Source organism: Tetrao urogallus (assembly GCF_951394365.1).
Source record: "Tetrao urogallus genome assembly, chromosome: 4".
NCBI classification, from domain to species: domain Eukaryota; kingdom Metazoa; phylum Chordata; class Aves; order Galliformes; family Phasianidae; genus Tetrao; species Tetrao urogallus.
In genome coordinates, this window is record NC_136817.1 from 38,242,695 (window position 1) to 38,262,923 (window position 20,229).

At 37.8% G+C, this 20,229-nt stretch overlaps 1 protein-coding gene across 1 annotated transcript; it reads right to left on the reverse strand.

Moving 5' to 3' along the window:
* Positions 1 to 8,158: 8,158 nt before the first annotated feature.
* On the reverse strand, positions 8,159 to 19,593 carry LRIT3 (leucine rich repeat, Ig-like and transmembrane domains 3; the record flags this gene model as incomplete). Its single annotated transcript, XM_079534519.1, has 4 exons — positions 19,529 to 19,593; positions 17,873 to 18,351; positions 10,277 to 10,582; positions 8,159 to 9,264 (listed from the first exon to the last, which is right to left on the reverse strand). The coding sequence occupies exons 2-4, from the start codon at positions 18,324 to 18,326 to the stop codon at positions 8,159 to 8,161; spliced, it is 1,866 nt and encodes a 621-aa protein (XP_079390645.1). The 5' UTR covers positions 18,327 to 18,351; positions 19,529 to 19,593.
* Between the last annotated feature and the right edge of the window lie 636 nt (positions 19,594 to 20,229).

The window sequence follows — 20,229 nt, forward strand, 5'->3', positions numbered from 1 at the left end:
TAGATGTTCATCACTGCAAAACATGTGGGCCAAGGGCAGGGACTCTCCTCAAGTGTGTTTGGATCACACACTCATCTTCACATTCAGGATTAAATATTGAGTGACAGCTCTTTGCATTCAGACACTAAGGAGAAACTTATCCTGAGCTAACTGAAATAAATAGCAAATAAGTAGCAAATTTCCAATGGCTGCAATAAAATTGCACTTGATTTGGCATATCCTGTGAAAGAGATAGATTCTTTCCCATCTCCGTTATGGGGAAATGAGCATATGTTCTTTTTCTCCCCCAGAAACCAAAACAGATAAACATTTTGGTAAGAGAATATCTTAATGGTATGATCTCCAAGTGTGACATAAGTTTTTGTTTTTTTTTAAACCTGTATAATGTACTTCAAATCCAGTAATCAGAAACAATAAAAATACTAATATTAATATATGAATATTTTCCTGAAGAGTAGCAAAATTAAAGATAAAACAAAAGTACATTTGAGTAAGGTTTCAAGATATATTTTTCAGGCTATGTAAATTTACACCTGTCCCAAACACATTGCTATTGCATGAGCATACAATGCAGGCATTTTGTTTCTGTCTCATTCCTTAATAGATCTCCCAGCAACATACATTAATTAGCAATCCATAGCAAAGTTTCTTGTTCTCTACCAGCAACAGCCACTGCTCACTGCTACCCAGCAAAGCAATTACCTGTCAGAAGTGAGTTACTAAAAACTCTCCAAGTCACAGCACTGCATGGATCAAGTATTCCACTATTATTAATGCTTTTGTCAGGAAGTGAAGAAGAATAAACTAATAAGTGCAGAAAGATTCAAGAGAGAAAAGAATTACAAGTGCTTCACACAGACAGGTTTGCCTGGACTGCTGCGTGGCTGCTGAGAACTCTTCCTATAGCTGCAGCCTAGAGGGATAAATGGTAATGTCTGTATTTCGCATCACACTGGTTCTCCCAAGGCCCATCAGATGAGGCACATGGTCAAATTCAGACAGCTGTACAAATAGGGGGAGACTGTCATACCCTAAATTCACGTGTAAATGTAACTCAATTTATGATGAAAACTCTAAAGTTGTCATTATTTCTCCTGACTAACAAGCTGGCCTACTCCTAGAATTAACATGCTCACTATTAACTAGATTTAAAAAAGGAAACAATGCTTTTTGACACAGCATACACCTTGGCAATTAGCACTCATATAGCGGTTAGGATTTGAAGAAATGCTCTTCAGATTTGACTGGTGAACCCAAACAAACTGCTTTTCTATGGCTCCCTGAAGAGTTACTGAGGAGCAGAATTTCCACAAAACCAGAAAAGGTATCAGCAAACGCCACAGAAGGAAATGGTATGCTACCTTGTAAGTGGCCATCACTTTACCTTTCTCTAGCACTGTTACTGAGGCAACAGGTACATTAAACTCTGTGAATGGCACCTTTATGGCAACCAGCACGGCTGTTTCTCACAAACTGCTGGCCTCTGAGGATGCTGGAACTGCAGTGAAACTGTCAAACAGTTCCCTGCTCTTGCACAAGTGCCAAGTATGATGTAGCTTCTGGATGGGTATGTAGACAAGCTAGAAAAATCGTGAATAATATTCATTTGTCTGTGATTATCAGTGATTACTTACACACATCATTTTTGTATAATGGTGTAAAGAGAACGCACAGCAGCATTTGCACAGACTTCCTTGCCATGTGAAAGATCTTGATCACCTAAGGTCTCCCTAATAGGCTGTCAGTTATCCTTGGAGACTTTCCCTGTATCATCATTTTGTGAGATAGTTTTGAAACTCAACAGTAAGGAGTGCTCTTTCTAACAGTTACTATCAATACAGCAAGTGGCCTGTCATCTGCTTGTCATGAGGCCAAAATTATTGAGATGTGGAAGCATCCTCTCAATCTCTCCCTTGGCCCAGCCTCTCGGCAGACATTCTCCTTATTTGTGCGTACTTATTCTTGGTGTCTGAAAGTTACTTGAAACAATGTGCAACAGGATTCATCTCACTGTAATAGAGCCCTGCTTCACATTCTCAAACTACTGGCATCTGCTGAAATGGCTGAGGGATTAGAAACACCATTGAATGCCAGTGCCCAGGATGTGGTCAGTAAGTTATTTAGAGTATCTTTTCAAAACTTTTCCTAACTTTTATCCCCAATCCACACAAGTTTAACATCACACAGTTCAAGAAGAATACGGCCTCTTGCAAGTTTACTCCAAATATTAATCAGAGGAAGAAACCTTATCATTCAGATACATTTTTAGATGGGATATTTGACTTCAGCTTCCTTCAGGCCTGTCCCCCTGCCCTTTTGATGAATCACAAGTTATCTGAACTGTAACAATTCAGTGTGTGGTCCATCTCATTTGTCAGTCCTGTGAGGCTCCTTTAACAGCAAAGATGTCAATCACACAGCTCCTCACCTTCATAGCTTCATCAAATTCAAGACTCCAATTTCTTTCTTGTTTCCTTCAGCCCAAGTCTAGGGTTCCTTTGTCCACAAGCCTGGTTACAAAGTAGTTGACATTTGAATTAATATTAAATGAAATGCACAAATCATGTAAAAGAACACTGTCTTTTATGCTTCAGGTCAGATTTCCCTTGATCCCTCTGAAGATTGGATCCTCGATCTTCTACTGGAAGTAACACATTCTCACTATTCATCTTCCTTGCCGTTCTTACTGGTGATTTTCCAAGCCCCAAAACTGTTGAATTAGATATCTCCACTTAGAGAACCGAGTGCTCTTCAGTAAAGCACATTTATTTTCTGCTTAATCTTACTTCTGTGTCTCCAGTAGGACTTTTTCCTTCTCTACTCATGCATTCTCATTCAGCTTGTTCAATTTTCAGAATCTGTGTTTGATCAGGATGCCAACTTGTTGCTCTCTTCCAAGGCTGACTTGAACATGAACAGCTATACTAAAAATTCTTGTTTCTTATCCCAGTCTTTCATATTCATATATACATATGTATAGATATATATAATAAATATATATATATATTTATGCATCATGCACTACTCTAGGTGGGGTTTTGTTTGGCATCACAGGGCTGATCAACCCTTGAAAGAGTTCTCATTTCTTAATGAAAGTCAATAAGCTTTGACAACCACTTTCTTCTCTCAGATTATTTGATTTACGCTTCACTTCTACACAAATTTTCAGCAATATGAAACTGAAAAATTTAATCAACTTGTGACAAGCTGAACTTCTGCCTGAGTGTGAAGTATTTCAGACAATCTGTAGAGCTAGCTAAATCATCACTGAAAACTCAAGAAAATGTCACTTTTCTTTATCAATAAACAAGGAACTGCATTAGTTCTCTCTCCAAACCTTGCCTCATGAATTCTCCTGTCACAAAGAAATACTCCATGTATGAATGCTTGACGATGTCTATTCAATCATTGTGCCTGACAAAACAATGAACGTTATTTGTCTGGCTTGTGAAAAACGTTGGCTTACGTTGTTTCTGCTGCTGATTACCATATCCAAAGGGAATGTCTGCTCCTCTATCAAAGAATAAAGAATGGTCAAGCAAAATAACAAATAACATTTTTTTTTGTCACAGAAATGAGCCTGTATCCCTTTAGGAAGATCCCTTTCAAATGTAGAGAAATATTAGAGACAATCTATTAAAATAAATTATGCTCAAATTTTAGGATGAAAACAGACTGATTGGAAAAGAACTCTAGGAACTGAGTGCTTTGTGTACATTAGTGTAATGCAGATGTGGCAGCAAACACTGCAACTGCAAGGTGAAGATGATCCTTATCTATAAATTTGAGTTCCAGAACAGGCAGAGGCATTAAAGTTTTTGATTTCACTCTCCTGCTTCAGAAGGAAGGAAACCATGTCACCACATCACATTTGCACTAAAGGACAAGGAGTGGAAAAGTAATTTTTATTTTTAAAGTAATCACTGAGAAACTAAAAGAGGTCTCCCAAGATTTAGGAGTTTGCTCCATGCAAACACCCGCAGATAATGTCATTCACATGTAATTTGAAGCTAACTGCATGCTGTGGGATTAGTCTAACATAGAAAAACATTCTATCAAAAAAGCAGGATAAACTTTAAATTTAACAAATTTAATGAATTTAATTTTCCATATCCCATAGCTGGCTGTTTACCTGCCCTCTTTTTCCCCTTGTAATTTAAACACAGGTGACTAGGCTACGAAGCAAAATATAGGTGGTAAATATTATTTCTGGAGATTCTAATGTTTGTCCAAATCTTAGCAGCATAAAACTCAGGACACATGACTCAGAATCCGATCTGATCAGCTCAAGGCTTTAGACTTCAGCACCATTAATTAAATCAGATTCTCACAGAAAAAAAAATGTGCTTACAAGTATTGGACTTAATATCACTTTTCTTCAACAAAAGTACAGTTGTTTTAGAGCCTGGAAAATTTTACAAAGCAGACTATTCACATTATTTTGTTCCTATTTATCAAACAACATTAATCTGGGAGAATAAATGCTAGAGAGTTAAGCAATAACATGGCTTTGAGAACTGTTTAGGAATTTACTCTTCGAAGGATTAGAGAAACAGCTGTTTGAGGCTTCTAAAGGACTCATACAACTTTATATGTAAGTGAATAGAAAGTCTAAAAATATACCAACAAAGCACTTATTCTGTTTACTGAATAGGCAAGCCATTTAGTTTACGTAACAGCTGCACTGACTCTACCAGTAATTATTCCTTTGGATGGTTCTTCTCTTCTGATGTACCCAAGTGGACTTTAATTCCAGTTTCAAGCACATTTTTAAATTCCCCTACTGCCCTTACTGTTCCATACTTCCATTTTATGACTGTCCCCAGTTTGTCAGATGTACGTAGAGAGCTCTCCTTGTACTGTGCAGGCAGAATCTTCATCATCCATTGATGTCTGCCTGTCTGCAGACACCCCTGAGTATCCTTGCTGTGTGCATAAGAACTGCAAACAAATGACTTTGCAGCACATAGTCCAATCATTCTTGAGAATATTGTCCCTCCAAGTTCTCAGCCTTCTTTTGTATTTTCTCTCATTTCTTCTCAGATTTCCTCTTATTCTCACAGTTACACTCATTACATGCAGTCCAAAGCTATAATTGAAGAAGGAAGGGTCAGGCAAGTACATGGTCACATATAAAAACAACGTTTTATTTTCACATCAAAACAATTATTACTGTAATTACTTCTTTAAGAATAAAGAGAAAAAGTAATGCGTTTAAAACATCCTTTCCTTAGTCTATCAACTAAGCCCAAGTATATAGGGTTCTGCTATTATAGACATTTTCAAAGTACATGTGAAAGAGTTTTCTTTCCTAATCCCCCACCTGGGACAAGTATGAGACTTCTATCAGTAGTGCAAAGAATATAAAATCTAGTGTGGGTAACAGCAAGGACTAAAACACGACTCTAAAGATTGGCTTAGTAAGTGCACATTGAAGATAGGATTGTGTTTAACTGTAATGAGTGCTAAGACTCTTTTAATTTTCAAGTAAAAAATGGATCTACTTGGAGTGCAGTTCAGTTATTTCATTGCAGGTAACATATAAAAAGGTTTCTAACCTTTCTGGTGAAACATGGGGTTAAATTGAGCCAACAAAGTGCAAAAACATATGAAAGGCCACACATAAACTTTGCTCAAATCTTCACCAAAGACTCCTTCTGGCCAACCAAAGGTTGCATTCACTGTTCATCATGATGATTCACTCAGCATTGCATTTCAAAAGACACTAGACAGATACAAACAAAATCTCAAAAATCTATCTTATAATGATTCTACTATGAATCTTAAGAATTTACAATATAAAAACATTCATCTGTTCCAAGAAGTACTTCTTCAGCTCTTCAGTTACACCAATTCTGGGTGATGCAGTGTGCACATCTTTATTGTGCACTCAATTCCTATCTAAATTCTCCATCAGAAGTTTTGACATGAGGTATAGATACACATTTTGGTCCATTGTTTCAGGAAATGTGGAAAAAAATAACATGTATGGTGTTTTCCATGCCCTTCACAGTACACTTCATCTTCAATATACTGATAGCACTCATGGACCTAACTCATTCCTAACTATAAAACATATTAATTCCTCAAAGATTAGTCAAACCAACAGGTTTAACATTTGCAAATGAGCTCTCTCAAATGAGCATTACACTACCACAATCTGGTATATTGACACAGCGTCTAGAAATCACCCTAGAATTAGATTCAAGTTTCTCACAGAGCTTTGAAACCTAAAATCAAATGTTCTCCAAGAATTAAAATAAAGGTTAAAATAATTACTCTTATTAATGAAAAAAGTGTTTTTCATTGGGAAAACCTTCAGAGACAGCTCCTGGCTCTACTATCTATGTAAAGAATAGAAGGCAAATAACGTAACACTTCAAGTTAACGCATCAGATCTCATTAAATTTTATCTCAAATATCTTTTCAGTCAAACTATGTTTTTGACACAATAAACTACTTCCCTTAAAAAATGTCACATAAAAAACACAATTCCAAAGTCAAAATCTTCCACTGAGAAAACTAAAAATATTTTTGTTGAAATCAAAATTATCCATGGAAGAAGACAGAACACTTTTTAACCACACACACTAGTAACAGAAGAAACAACAAGGTCAATTCTAAAAGCACATGCAAGTAAAGTAATTTTGCACTTCTGAATATCTCACTTGCTTCCTTAGCATAGCTCCTTTGGTTTCAGACATGGGTCCTGTTATCCCTGACTATGGAACCCTGACATGTAGATGCTATGGAAATTTTTGAGCGTGTTTATTTTCTGCCATGATCTTATTTATGTTGCTTTTATGACAAATAGTTATCCACATCAGCCTGTGCATTGAACAAGGCAAGCTCTCCAACATTCCAGTGGGTAAAATTTAATGCTACACTAATGACACTAAGAGATGCCACTGTTTTGAATTTAATTAAGTAACCTTTGGTTTGTAGCTTCTAGGCAATGTTTCTTGCTTTGGAAAGAGAAGATTCCCAGTTTCCAAGCAAAGTAAACAGTTCTTCCAGGTATAAAAAGGTCCAAGAAAAAGGTACAGTTTCCATTTTTAGGAAAAAATGTGAGTCCTAATTTACACGTTATTCTAACCATAATACCTGAACCTTAAACAATGCAGTTCTGTTATTTATTTCAAGTACTGAAAAAACAGCTTCAGAATAGACAGCTCATTATTATTTAACAAGTAATTCTACATTCATTGTTATTACTAACGCTGGATTTTGTAAAGATTGGGAAGCATACTCACAATTAGCTTTGATTATGCTCATTAAACTTCATTAGGCATCCAATGTGGCCTGAGGACAAGACCTCCTCCTATTGTATCGCAAAGTATACTATAGCACTCCAGTGTACTATATAATACTGTGTAATATCTATGTAATACACTGCTATGTGACATTGTGTTTTGTATCACAAAATGCCACAAAATTCTCTCTACAGAGATTTCTGAAATTGAGGAATATAGCCACGTGAATGCAAGTAAATTCTAAGGCTGGGATTCTGTAATAAGATAATTTGCTGTAAATTTTCAGTATCAATATACGGTATCACTCGGAGTTACTCATAATGACATCTTACCCAAGTTTCAGGATACTAAAGAAGCTCCTTCACCATAACATCTCCAAAATGACAATGATGTATACTGTAGCTCTCAAGAATTCATAAATTGTGGCTACTTAGAATCGCCTCCAGTTCTACAAACTTTACAAACAGAGCTGTATGACATTTTCAAAGCTTCAACTTCAATAAAAGTGATTTAAGCTTTTTTTCTTTTATCTTTAAATACATAATTTTTTAATGGAAGTTGTGATAATGTTCAATTCACACAGTGAGCACATCATACAGTTAAATGAGAGAAAACGATGTTTTAATTAAAGCAGAAATAGAAGAACTTTAAGCAAGTAACTGTTTTATGCTATATTTATCTTTCAAAGAATGCCATTCTTTCATATTCAAAGTCACAAGTGTACCAAATAAAAAAAAATCTTCAGTTCCCTCTCTTATCCACCACTCTACCCATCTGGTAGGATCCATGACATCAGATGATATATTCTGACCACCACCTGACACCAACTTGCTTCCCCATGCAGTATCATCATTTTGGATAATTTTATCCATTGTGTATTCCATCACCTCCATCCTCACCCATGCTCAACAGAGATACTCAGACCTAGAGCCTTCACTTTTGAAGGTCATTTGAGAATCCATACTTGACCTAGAACAAAGGAGAAGTCTCTCTGACTCGTCTGTGTATCTTCTTGCCCAGAGTTCTCCTCCTGCATTCACTGCTCGAGGCTTGAGAGAGAGTGTTTCAAATTTCACATAAGTCTCTTTTGCAAGGTCAGCTTCCTTAGGAGCTTTGGGTTTCATATGCAGTTTTAAAACTTTGTAGAGTAAGAAAATTATCAAAGGTAAGACAACTACACACGCTGCACTGCTGCCCATTATCAGAATAGAAAACTGAGAGCTGCTTTCATCATTTAACATGTCAGTAGTGAAAATAATGCACTGCTCTTTTGTAGGTGGCACTCCTTTGGGGGAAACGCATGCCATATACTGAGTGCTACGTTGCAAACCATCAATTGTGACTTTGTTTTTGCTAGAATCAGTGCTCAGAGGCAACATCTCTTCATCTCCGTACTTTGAATATAACACAGTCACTGCAGTGTTGCTTGAGGCATTGACAGTTTTCCAAGTCAAGGTCACTCTTTCATCTGTTTCAGTGATCACCCTTAGGTCCATCACAGTAATATTTTGCTCAGCTGTAACCGCTGCCGTAAGTGAAGTCTCCTCACCTTTCTTGCTTGTCTCCTCAGTCTGCTTTGCTTCCTCACCTTTCTTCTTCATGTCCGCAGTCTGCTTTTTGCTTGCATTTGTCACTGTCTTTGAACTTTTCTTTCCATCATTCATGGACCTGGATTGCTTCTTGTCAGTAACCCTGGCATTTGTTGTTCTCTCAGTGGTAATCTGTGCTGTTGTGGTTGTTGATGTGGTCAGAAGAGGTGTGGTTGTTCTCTCAGGTTCCTTCTTGGATTCCTCCAGCGTGGTATTCTGCCTCTCAGCCTCCTGCTTCCTTCCATACTTCTGTGGCAACACGGTTGTAGTAACAACACCAACCACTGTGACAGTAACAGCAGCTTCTGACATTCCTGCTAAATTCTTTGCTTTACATCTGTATTCCCCTGCATCCTTGTATGAAATCCCTGTCAAGCTTAATATGGACCATCGGACACCTTCTCCAGGTGTTTCCTGAATTACTACAAGAGAACATAAAGAATAAAATATTATAAAAAGAAGCTAAAGAGAAAGTAATCATTGGATTATCTTTTCTTTTCTCTGAAATTATTTCTATCAGAATGAAGCATATGTATTAAAAATGAAAAAACTACACATACATGCTAACTATGGAACTTCTGGCAGAAAAGTGCTCAGCCCGGGTCAAAATGGAATTTCAGAAAGAATTACAACATATTTTTTTTTTTATTTTTATTAAGTAAAACAAGAACAAGAGAAATCAAAACGTCTTAAAGCCAAACAACTACAAAGTGTAAGTCTCCCTGACTTCAAGAGACACTGAAAACAACAGCCATTTAAAAAAAAAAGTCAGAAGTTACCTTTGTTGTAAGATACTCCAATATGTAGGACTATTATTCACTTCAGAACTAAAAGTTAAGATAACTGCTAGCTACTTGCCATTAACAATGAACTTGTTTTGGATATTACTGCATAAAGATACACTGTAGCATATTACAGCAAGAATGATATTAGATAATCACAGTCTCTTTGGTATTCAAGGTGGGCACTGCAAATAAGCAGTAAACATTCGCAAATAAGAAAACATGTTTTTTGGAAAATGCCACATTTACAGTGCTGTTTGAAGTTGTTCAGTTATAGCCTCACTAGCTTTCAAAAAAGATTTCAAATGCAAAAGGAGATTTCAGTAACAAATTCTCCTTTCTGCTTCACAGCTTCTAAATTATTACCCAACTATTCTAACCTCTGTTTTTCCTTCATCCTTCCCTCCTTCATCCATTTTCATACACACACACGCACAGAGTTCTTATTACAGACCACAAACAGAATCAGAACAACCTGTTGGACCTGGAAAAAGAATTTCCTAACAGCTGTTCCATGGATGCAACTGCCAGAATGGTGCAATACCTAGTCCACTGTTACTATTAAGAATAATATCATCGCACAGGAAACCCACTAATTTCAGGCCCTCTCATGTCCTATAAAAGAGCTGTTTCTATAAAAGAGCTATTATACCTGTATAGTTCACTGGAATATTGTCTGACCTAGTCCAGGTAAGCTGTGGGGTTGGGTATCCAGTTGCATCGCAGCGTAGTAGCACATTGCTTCCCAGCGGGGAGGTGATCTTGGTTGCTGATGTCATCACAGATGGCTTAAGACACTGTTCTAACTCAGCTCTCTGGAACAAGATCCCTGCCAAGCTCTCCGGTCCACTACATGTAACCAGTGGGTCAAGAAGTACAATTGAGTTGTCCACAATTTTGGAAAATTCAATTAACTTTGAAATGCGACAGTCACAAAACCATGGGTTGTCCTGCAAACCTGAAGAAAGAAAGAGTAGGAAAAAAAAAAGTGTTGTCAGGCAACATTCAAATGCTGTGATTTAAATATGACACATGACTACCATCAAGTACAATCAAGAAGAACCATGGGCCTATTCTGAGTTAATATACTTCTATCGTTCTCCTCTGTTAGCTGACAGGGAGGGAATTTTTTTTTACAGAGGTGAAAAGACTAAAAATACTTATTAAGTCTTTTCTTCACATAAATTTGCTGGAGCACAGTAATTGGTGTTACCTTCGCTTAACTTTGCTATTTATCTAGGAAAAAAAAAAAAAAAAAAACACTTTGAAAAGATATCTTAAGATTGATGACACATTTTCACCTGTCTGTGCCTTCTGGAGAGAGCTTCTCAGTGTTATCACACCCTGTCACCCTCCTCTGCTTTTAGTACTTCTTTGGGCTCATACAGTTTAATCTTCCCAGACTCTTGTTCTGTGCTTGCAGAGAACATGATGGGGGGCGGGGGAGGGGGGGGAAAGCTTGCATCAACATCTCTGCCTATGGGAAAAAAGAATATGGGCTAAGGAGAAAAAGCTCTAGGCCAACAACATTGTTATCTGGCTCTGAACCATACCAATACTCTTAGAAATCTGCCTTTAATTTATGACAGTCTTGGAAACATTCAAATATAAAAGAATAGAGAAAATTGGGAAGGACCCTGGGACAAGTTGACAGTTATAATGATTTTTATGGTGGCATAGAAGTATACTGTCTCTTCTTTTGTTATAGGCTATAACATTTTCTTCTTGGTTCTAAGGTCTTTGAATGGGAAGCTTCTGCACATGGTGAAGTTATTATGACAAAACAGAGTAACCACTTCTGAGAAAAGTGTCTAAATCATCAGGTGGTGTCCATTACAGTGTTGACCCCAACACAGCAACACTCACTTTAGTAGGTAAAAAAATGCACAGTGCATCACCCGTGGGTTTAAATATTTTCTCCCTTGATTTGTACTTTTGGGCATAATTTTTCCATTTTCTTCTAGCTCTAGCAATAAATAGAGCTCACAGGCTGAAATGAAGAATGGTATGCAAGAGTTGCTCACTACTGAATTTACTGACTAGCACGACAGACAAGTCATGTCAACTGATTCTCAATTAAAAGAAAAAATGAAACACCTGCCAGTATTTCTCAGGGTGCATTTTTGGGGATTATTACATCAGCAAATAAAAAAAAAAAAAACTGGCTTGCATTTTGGAAGAAACCTTTTCATAAAAGAGTATGTGAATAATTAACTACTAATTCATTTCATCACCTGACCAAGATCAGGTTATTTTAAGCACCATAGCAGTGATTGGCTAAAATAACGATAAATCCTGATTAATCCCCGTTTTTAAAACAAGACTTGACCTGAAGAGATTCCCTGACTTTGACATCACAATCCAATTTCACCCCTTTCAGACAGAAGAGATTTTGTATCCACCACCTACTGCCCTCAGGAATGGAGAAATCAAAGAAATCCTACCAGCAACAGCTCTGCTTTAAGAAAAAAAGAATCTCCAAAATGTAAAACTAATTTTCATTGAAACTCAAATATGTATTTACAAGCAAAAGAGATACGATTGGATTGTTTGCCATGCGTCTAAGCATATCAATTGTTTCCTTATACAAGCTCTGCCCAATTAAGAATGTGCACCTACCTACTTGTACTTACCTTTTAATTTAGGCAACTTTAGTTTGTAGTTAGGAATACATTCCTGTATTTTTTTTTCCTCATTTTCTTCTCAGTTTTCCCTACCATCTCAAGCAGAAAAGACTGTAGGAGTATTTGAAAATGAAATTCCCCCTAAGACATGAGAAGGGAAAAAGGCCCCACTGGAAACAAGCCCTCCACCAACAGTCCCTCTGTACCAAATAATTGAAATGCATGTGAACTCTCCAGCACAGTCTCTATGCAAAATGATACTAAACATATATCTTATGCTACCTTCTGTTTCCTGCAAGCTTCAGTGCAGGAAAGGATGAGTTTATTATTGTTTCTAACAGTACTGCAAAAGGTCTTTCCAATATATGAATACATGGCTTTCACATTCTTCCAGTGTCAAAGAGGAGGACTAAAGATGTCCTAAACAGACTAAATGAAACAGGCAAAATAGAAGGAATGGTGAAAAAAAAGCCATTAGATTGGGTGGTTGTTCAGTCTCATCTCAGATTGTTCTGAAGGCCTGATTTCAATGGATGAAAAAAGCTGCAGTCCCAGGGGACTCCCTACGTCTGTATTTCAGTGCAATGGAGCTATTTCAGTTCATCACCTTATCTCCCCCATCTGTCACAGCATCCAGAGGAACTGGCTGAAGAAGCATGATGTATATACAGACAATACCTACAGCTACAGGAGTCACTCCCTTACTTCTGTGGCTCATCCCTTCTATTTATTTACGTCTTGCCAATGCCAGGCAGTATGCACTTTATTTACGATAAACTTGCAGAGCCACTGTAAGTTATCAAGTCATATAAAATCCCAAAATAAAAAGATGAAAGCACTTAAACACAAGGATAACACACTGAATTTGATTACACTTCAGTTAACTATTGAAGAGAACAGAAATGGGAATAAACTTCTGAAGTTTAACAACATTTGTTTACAAGGTGATAGAAGTAAGAAAGAACACGTGAAAGAATATATTTTTTTTAAAGGTACAAACTGAAGAAACTAGAAGTTTATAAATCAGCCTCTTTTGAAGAAATATTAAAGCAGCTTATTGACTTGAGAAATATCAACCAAAGCAAAGATAACATTGATAAATATTTTTGCATTGCAATATACCAGTGCAATGTATGTTAAAATTAAACAAGGATTACAAACTACTCTATAAAAAAAAATAGTTCCTTTATTCTAGATTTAGCATATTTGAAGTTTACTTTCACACACTTATACATGTGTTTGTATGTATAATGGATATGCATATGTGCATCCATGCATGCATATTTTTGCAGACTTCTCATTAAACAAGATTTTCCCACACCATGTCAACTTTCAGCATTTGAAATAGTTACGAGTAAAGTTTCCTTTGTAAATTAGTAGCTGGTCTTAGACCATAACTTCCACTTGCTGCAAAATGATAGTACATGAAATATTCAAGTTTGGGGTTGATGGAAACATTCATCAAAACAACCAACCTGCTCAAATACTCTCTTTTGACTGAAGCTACAAAATTTTGACCCATGGATCTAAACAGTAAATCCTACTTCCCTCACTGTGTCCCAGTGCTTCCTACACACTAACACTTAGTATGAAGTTTCAGGAAGAGCATCATTTACCTCATAGCCCAGCACAACCAGTGGGAACCCAATCGACCTGCTGAGTTTCAAATTTTTGGCATCACTACAAGCGGCAGAGAAAGATTTCATTTTACTGCCACTCTGTCAAATCCTGGACTCCTCTGTTCCTCTCAGTGACTCGCTAGATTTAATTTTCCATATGGAAAATGCTGCTACCATCATTCACGCCAGAAATATCAATCTCTGTACAGCAGCCAATGCTGAAACTTAGCTGTGATTTGGATCAAAGTATTAGGTTAAAGTTCCATGCTAAACAAGATAGGGCCAGCTATCGTTCCTTTATTATTTCCACTGTTTAATTGTCAGCTCATTCCACAGCTTTGTTCCAAAGTATACTCTCCAAGACAAAGGCAGGGGCTGTGCACCCTCTAGGGACCTTTTCCTGCTGGGAGTTTGGATGAGATTGCATCAAGGTTGGTTTCCTCTGTCCTATTCATTCTCCTAGCATACATGCAGTAGGCTTTACACCTTCAAAATCATCCTGCAGTACCTGCCAGCCCATCAGGCATCTAACATGCATACTGTTTCATAGTATGAAGACCACAATGGTTCCATTCTCTCTTTAATTCACTCAAATTGAACTAAGAAAAAGACATCCCCACCCACTCACATTTCAGAGACACTGGAACATCCCATCAGAGCTGCAGAAAACCAATAGTCAAGTCCTACAAAACGTTGAGCAGTCAATCAGGTTTAAAAAAAAAAAAAAAAAGCTGGCTTTGTACTGTGAGACAGAGAGAACCACTCGGCCACAGGGCCAGGAATTGATCCCTCTTCACGTATCATAGTGTGCATATTGAGGAACATCACGCAGTGGGGAGCAATGAAACCACCCTGCAGGACTGAAATTATGAATTGGCATAAGGAGATACACTAATCTGCCAGTCATTTTAGCTTCTCCAAGAGGCCTCAAAATGAACATAGGGAACCTGAACTTTCTCTTACATGCAACTCTTGATGTTCAGTCAAGACATTCCAGAAAAAATTGCCTCCTGGTGTTACATTTGCACAAATGAATTCAGGGCTTTGCTGGTGTTGATATTGTTAATTAAATACAAGTGACAATCTCATTTCGCCAGAAGTAGAAGATGAGCGAGTTCAAGCCATAAGTACTTACACTAAGTAGAATCTGCCTGCTATTTTCCCGACTAGACAAAAACAGCTTTTATTTGCTTCAGTTTCCAGCTTCTAGCAGTGCTCTGGCTGCAGTACCCATTCCATGTAGGTACATAGGCCAGACTGAACGCTCCTGCAGAGCACCACTCTTGAGCATCAGAATGAGTACTGTGTGTAACCACGGGCGTCACATTTAAGGAGAAACTCTTTCCTCCCCTACTTGCCCACTCAGTCCCTTCCACTCCTCTCCCCATCCCACCCCCACATAAAAAAGTTGCTAGAGAGAACTAGTAAATATGGTAGGAAACAAAAAAAAAAATCATAGTCTATAGGAAACAACTGAAAGAAATAGGGCAACCAGCTAAGAAAGCAAAAGGCCATCAGGGAAGGAAAATGTATGAAAGGTTATTGTAAGAGAAGGCAATTAGTTTTTCTGCATGTTCATCTCATGTAGGACAATACTTAATCAGCTTAATGAGCTTAGTTTGCAGTAAGGGAGATTGAGGTTAAGTATTAAGAGAAACTTTCTCACTGTATTGAAAGATAAGACTGAAAGAGGTTGCCAGGGATCAGGAGCAGTCCACCTCTTTGCCAAAGGGTAGGCAGGGTTCAGTTCATCTAGATCTGCATTGCAACAGGCTAGAGGCCTTTCTGAAATCCTTCCTGGTCACTTACTTCTATGATCCTTTTCTCCACCTCGGAGAAGAGGAAGGGCATCAATGGGATATGATTCTCCTCCCTTAGGCTCCAACACAAGGGGTGTGAGAGAAGAAATAATGTCACAGAGCACACTATACTCCTGTTGTTCTGAGACAGCATCTCCTGTTGCTGGAGCAATATGGAGGCACCTCAACTCCTAGGGCACCTTTCTTGTTTCTTTTAACCATTCATTCCTAAAAACTTTCACAACAGTCCAGTGACCAAAGAATGAGCCTCTGGCAATGATTATGAGTGGCCTGTGACTTTCCGAGCTGCAGTAATGCAGATAATAAAGCCACCGCTAAGTGGAAACAAAGCTTGTGAAAATGTTTCATTGCACAAAAAGCACCCCAATTTCTAATCCCCAAAGAAAAAGAGCATTTTCTGATTCACTATAGAGTTTCCTATACAGCAAGCATTGTTTGCATGCAATGGAACAGTCATAAGAAGGTTATGCTGTCAACAAATGAAAATTCAGTACATTACCCACAGCTTACCTAAGGTAACTTTATTCAGCACTACCCACAGATTTACGTTCTCCCATTGAAATCTACAGTGACCGCACAGAGCCTCCCTGAGAGCGTAATGTTAAAAAAGAAGTAAGGCTCTGTACCCAGCGCACATCCCTCTCTGCAGATCTGTGCCCACTTGTAGTTCATAAACAATAATGAACATAATCCAAAGGTCACATCCTATATTGCTAGAAAAGTCACTGTTGGTCTCAGAGCGTTTACCAGGACTGAAGGGGGCAGACAAAGAATATGTACCAATGCAACTGATGGGAAAGGGAGAAAGAGGAGGAGAGTGCATGGGTTTATTCCGTAATTATTATTTATTAATTAAGTAGTAGTAATGAGGGCTATGTAAGCAAAGGCAACTGAATAATCTCAGGGATTCCCACGTGAGGACATCATAAGGAGGATTAGACCTAGCCCAGTCAGCTCCCACGTTATTGCCTTCAGTATGGGGTAGTGAGCTGACTTAATTTTACAGGGTTTTTTTGTGTGTTTTTTTTTTTGTTTGTTTTTTTAGATCCCAAATTAACCAAGACCCTTTTAAAGCTGCAAACTTACAGTTACCGTGCATGTAATCGCTCAGCCCACTTTCATCTATGAAGTTATTTACAATCTCATCTGAACGAGAACTTCAGATCAAGCTTTTTGTCGTAAAAGAAAGCAGCTGAACAAACGAATGCTTAATAATGGTTTTAGATCAAGAAGGTGGAATTACTGGGCAGCACAGTGCATGGAGGATCTTTACCAGTGGATACCAAGCAGCCCCTGCAGCCAATTACAGGAAGCCAGCTATTTGTCTGGTGCTAGTTTTCCTCCCTTCCACTGCTGCACTGTGTTACAAAAACACCAGAACATGCACTTATACAATGACAGACAAGAAAGCTGTCTTGATCCAACTGTATTCTGAAACTGCAAATGGTAAATGGTTACCTGCAAGGCTACAAAGTGAACAAAAAATTGATAGAGCACAAGGTCACAAAAAGAACTAACATCATGATCTAAAAGAAATTGGAGAGAATAAAACTATGAACAATGAGAGTCCAGCCAAGCTATTCTTAAATGCTCACTTTAAATATTATAAAAAACACTGTGACACTGTTTGTATCAGGGATCCTTATTCTTCCTCTTGTATTCACAGTGTGAATTGGCAGAAATGTCAGCATTAGAACAATGCAAGGTCAACATGAGTCATAAGGAGGATACTGTATTTCAGAACAGGCTTTTTTTATAAAGCATCTACTCTAACTCCTCACCTAGTTTGTGAGTCACTGCTAAAAACAGCTGCAAGTGGACACACTTGTGTTTGCAGCCACATTCAGTGACAACAGAAGTGTCCTCAGAAGCACAGGTTTTGGAAGTCCTGCATTTATTTATCTGGATATTGAATATTTCATTAGGAAACAGGAATCCAGTATGTTTCACACACTTTTATAATGCTGAGATAACAATATACATGAAGATCACTATCTTTCCTATATATTTTTCTATCAACAGCAGAAAATAGATGGACAGATAGATGACAGATAGATTGCAGAGCAAGCCAGAAGAATGGCTTGTACTAGCACCCTCCTGAACCCAAGGCCCATCTCACCCTGCTCTAACTTCCAACTGACCATATAGGCACATTTTAACAAGGTATGATAGAACATTAACATACCCAAAATGACTCTCTGAGTCACCAGAATGTCTGTGCTCTTGGGAGGGACCACTTCTGAGAAGGGCGGCCAAATGTCCATCAGGTCGGATGGCAAGGTGGTGAGCTTATTGCTGGAGATGTCCAGGTAGGTGAGGTTCCTCAAGTACCTGCCAGCCTCAGCTGGAATGCTGGTCATCTTATTGTTATGCAAATCGAGAGTCCTCAAGTTGGGCATCTCTGTCAGAGACTCCCAAGGGAAAGTCGAAATCAGATTACCATCCAGCCGGAGCTCATGCAGTTGTTTCAGGTTGTAGAAGCTGCTGATATCAATATTGGCTACACAGTTGTAAGTTACCCACAGATATCTGAGGTCTACTAGATAGTAAAAGGCTTCAGTGGGAATCCTTCGTATGACAGTTTTTTCTATACGAAGTTTCACAGTATCCACAGGAACGTTAACAGGGATCTCAAACATGTCGGGATCATTACAGAGCACAGACCTAGCACCAAAAAGAAAGAGAGAGATCTGCATTTCTTTATCAGAAAGTTGTCTTTCAGATTTAAGTGCCATTATCTTCTACAAAATTAACCTCAGAATAAAAAAAAAAATAAAAAACAGAATTTAAAAAGAACGTGAATTATCTAAAGAAAAAGTGAATATAAATAGCAATATTTCTATGCGAAATTTAGATTTGCTTTATTCCAAAGCACACAAGCACCACCTTCCATCTAATGTTATATAGTCAACCGAAAAAGAAAAGTCATTGTATAGGGAATCACACATTTATGTTCTCAAACGGGAGCTGTGTGACATTCTATTATAATGAAGAATGTGGAATACTAATCTCTAGTTTTCTGTCATGACGAAGATTCAAAGCATTTATATATCTTTATTTACTTCTCAGAACAGACTGAAAATTGAAAACACCGGCATGTTTCTCAAAAGAAAAGATTGCTACCGCTATTTCTGGTGTCTAAGCAGGAACAATCTGCCTTGTAGAGATTCTATGTAACTTCCTGATCCTATTGATTTCAGTGAAATGAGATTCCTCTGCATTCTCAGGAATCAGGAAGTTTCCCTTTCCTTTGGATAAACTGATGCATGCAAACTATCTATAGAGTCCCCTCCTATCTAGAAACTTAGCTTTAATTTACTCCATTTTTTTCTCTAAATTCTTCAGTTTTATTTTCTCCTCCTGTCATTTTATACTAGATATGCTGTGACAAGTAACTGAAACAGTATCTCTCAAAATTGACACAATAACATCCAATTAACCTAATTTTTATTACCAAGAAGTATGATTTTCCTGTGAATACAGGAAAGAAGATACTACCGTATTTATTTAAACCAGAATCATTTTACAGTAGATAAATAGTTTGAGGAAATAGAAAGATCATTACAGTAGTAAGAAAAGCAAGGGTCAGAAATTGCCTTCTACAGTGAGGCTGAAGATTTAAAGTAGCAATTGTTAAGCACAAAGCCATTAAAATAAAACAAAGACCATCTGCTGTGATTCAGGAACACTGCTAGCTACGTAATACTAACATAAATTATGCCATTATTTCAAAGCAACCATGATAAACTGTAATTTGCAGCGTATGTGAGGATGTTATTTCCAGTTTCCTCACTCCTTTTTTCTCTAAACCAAGTAGTATAAGAATTAATGAAACACATACCTTGTTCCAGTGCCATCACTTCTGCCATGGTAAACACAAGTGCATTGCGAAGGACAAAAACCCTGCGCTTCTGCAGAAATGCTCATTATGAGGTATATGTAAAAAAGCAGAGGCATGGCTTCCTCCCAGCACAACTGACACCAAAAAAACTGAAGACTTTATTCATACACATGCGTGTGCAGCATGCTACAAATGCGAACGCAGACATCCATTTAGTAACAGCAGATTACCTCAGATTAGCTGAGATCTTGAGTTGCTTAACCTTCAAATGTATCCCGAAAGGGATCTGTTAAACCAGCTCATTCTTCATCATGTCACAACACCACACTGTGTCAAGTTCTACACAACGTGCTTCCAGGCTATTTTAATACGCACTTGCTGTATGGTTAGTATGTAGTAAAACATGTATTTGCTTCTTCTGAGGGGCAGTGCATGATTTACTGTCCGTGCAGTGTTCCAAGATTCCGTGAAGAAAGCAAGTACAGCAAGAAGACATTGCATGGCGTTACTTTATTACTGAAAAGTACAAATTAATAGGAAGCATAGACTCTAGAACTTTCAAAAAAACCTGTAAAGACAGGTTTTTACCAATAACACACAAATTTTAAACAACAGCTCCACACTGCAAAGCCACGCTTTGGATGAACGCATGTACAATAAAATCAAAATAAAATGGAAGAAATGAACCAACTGTTGGTGCA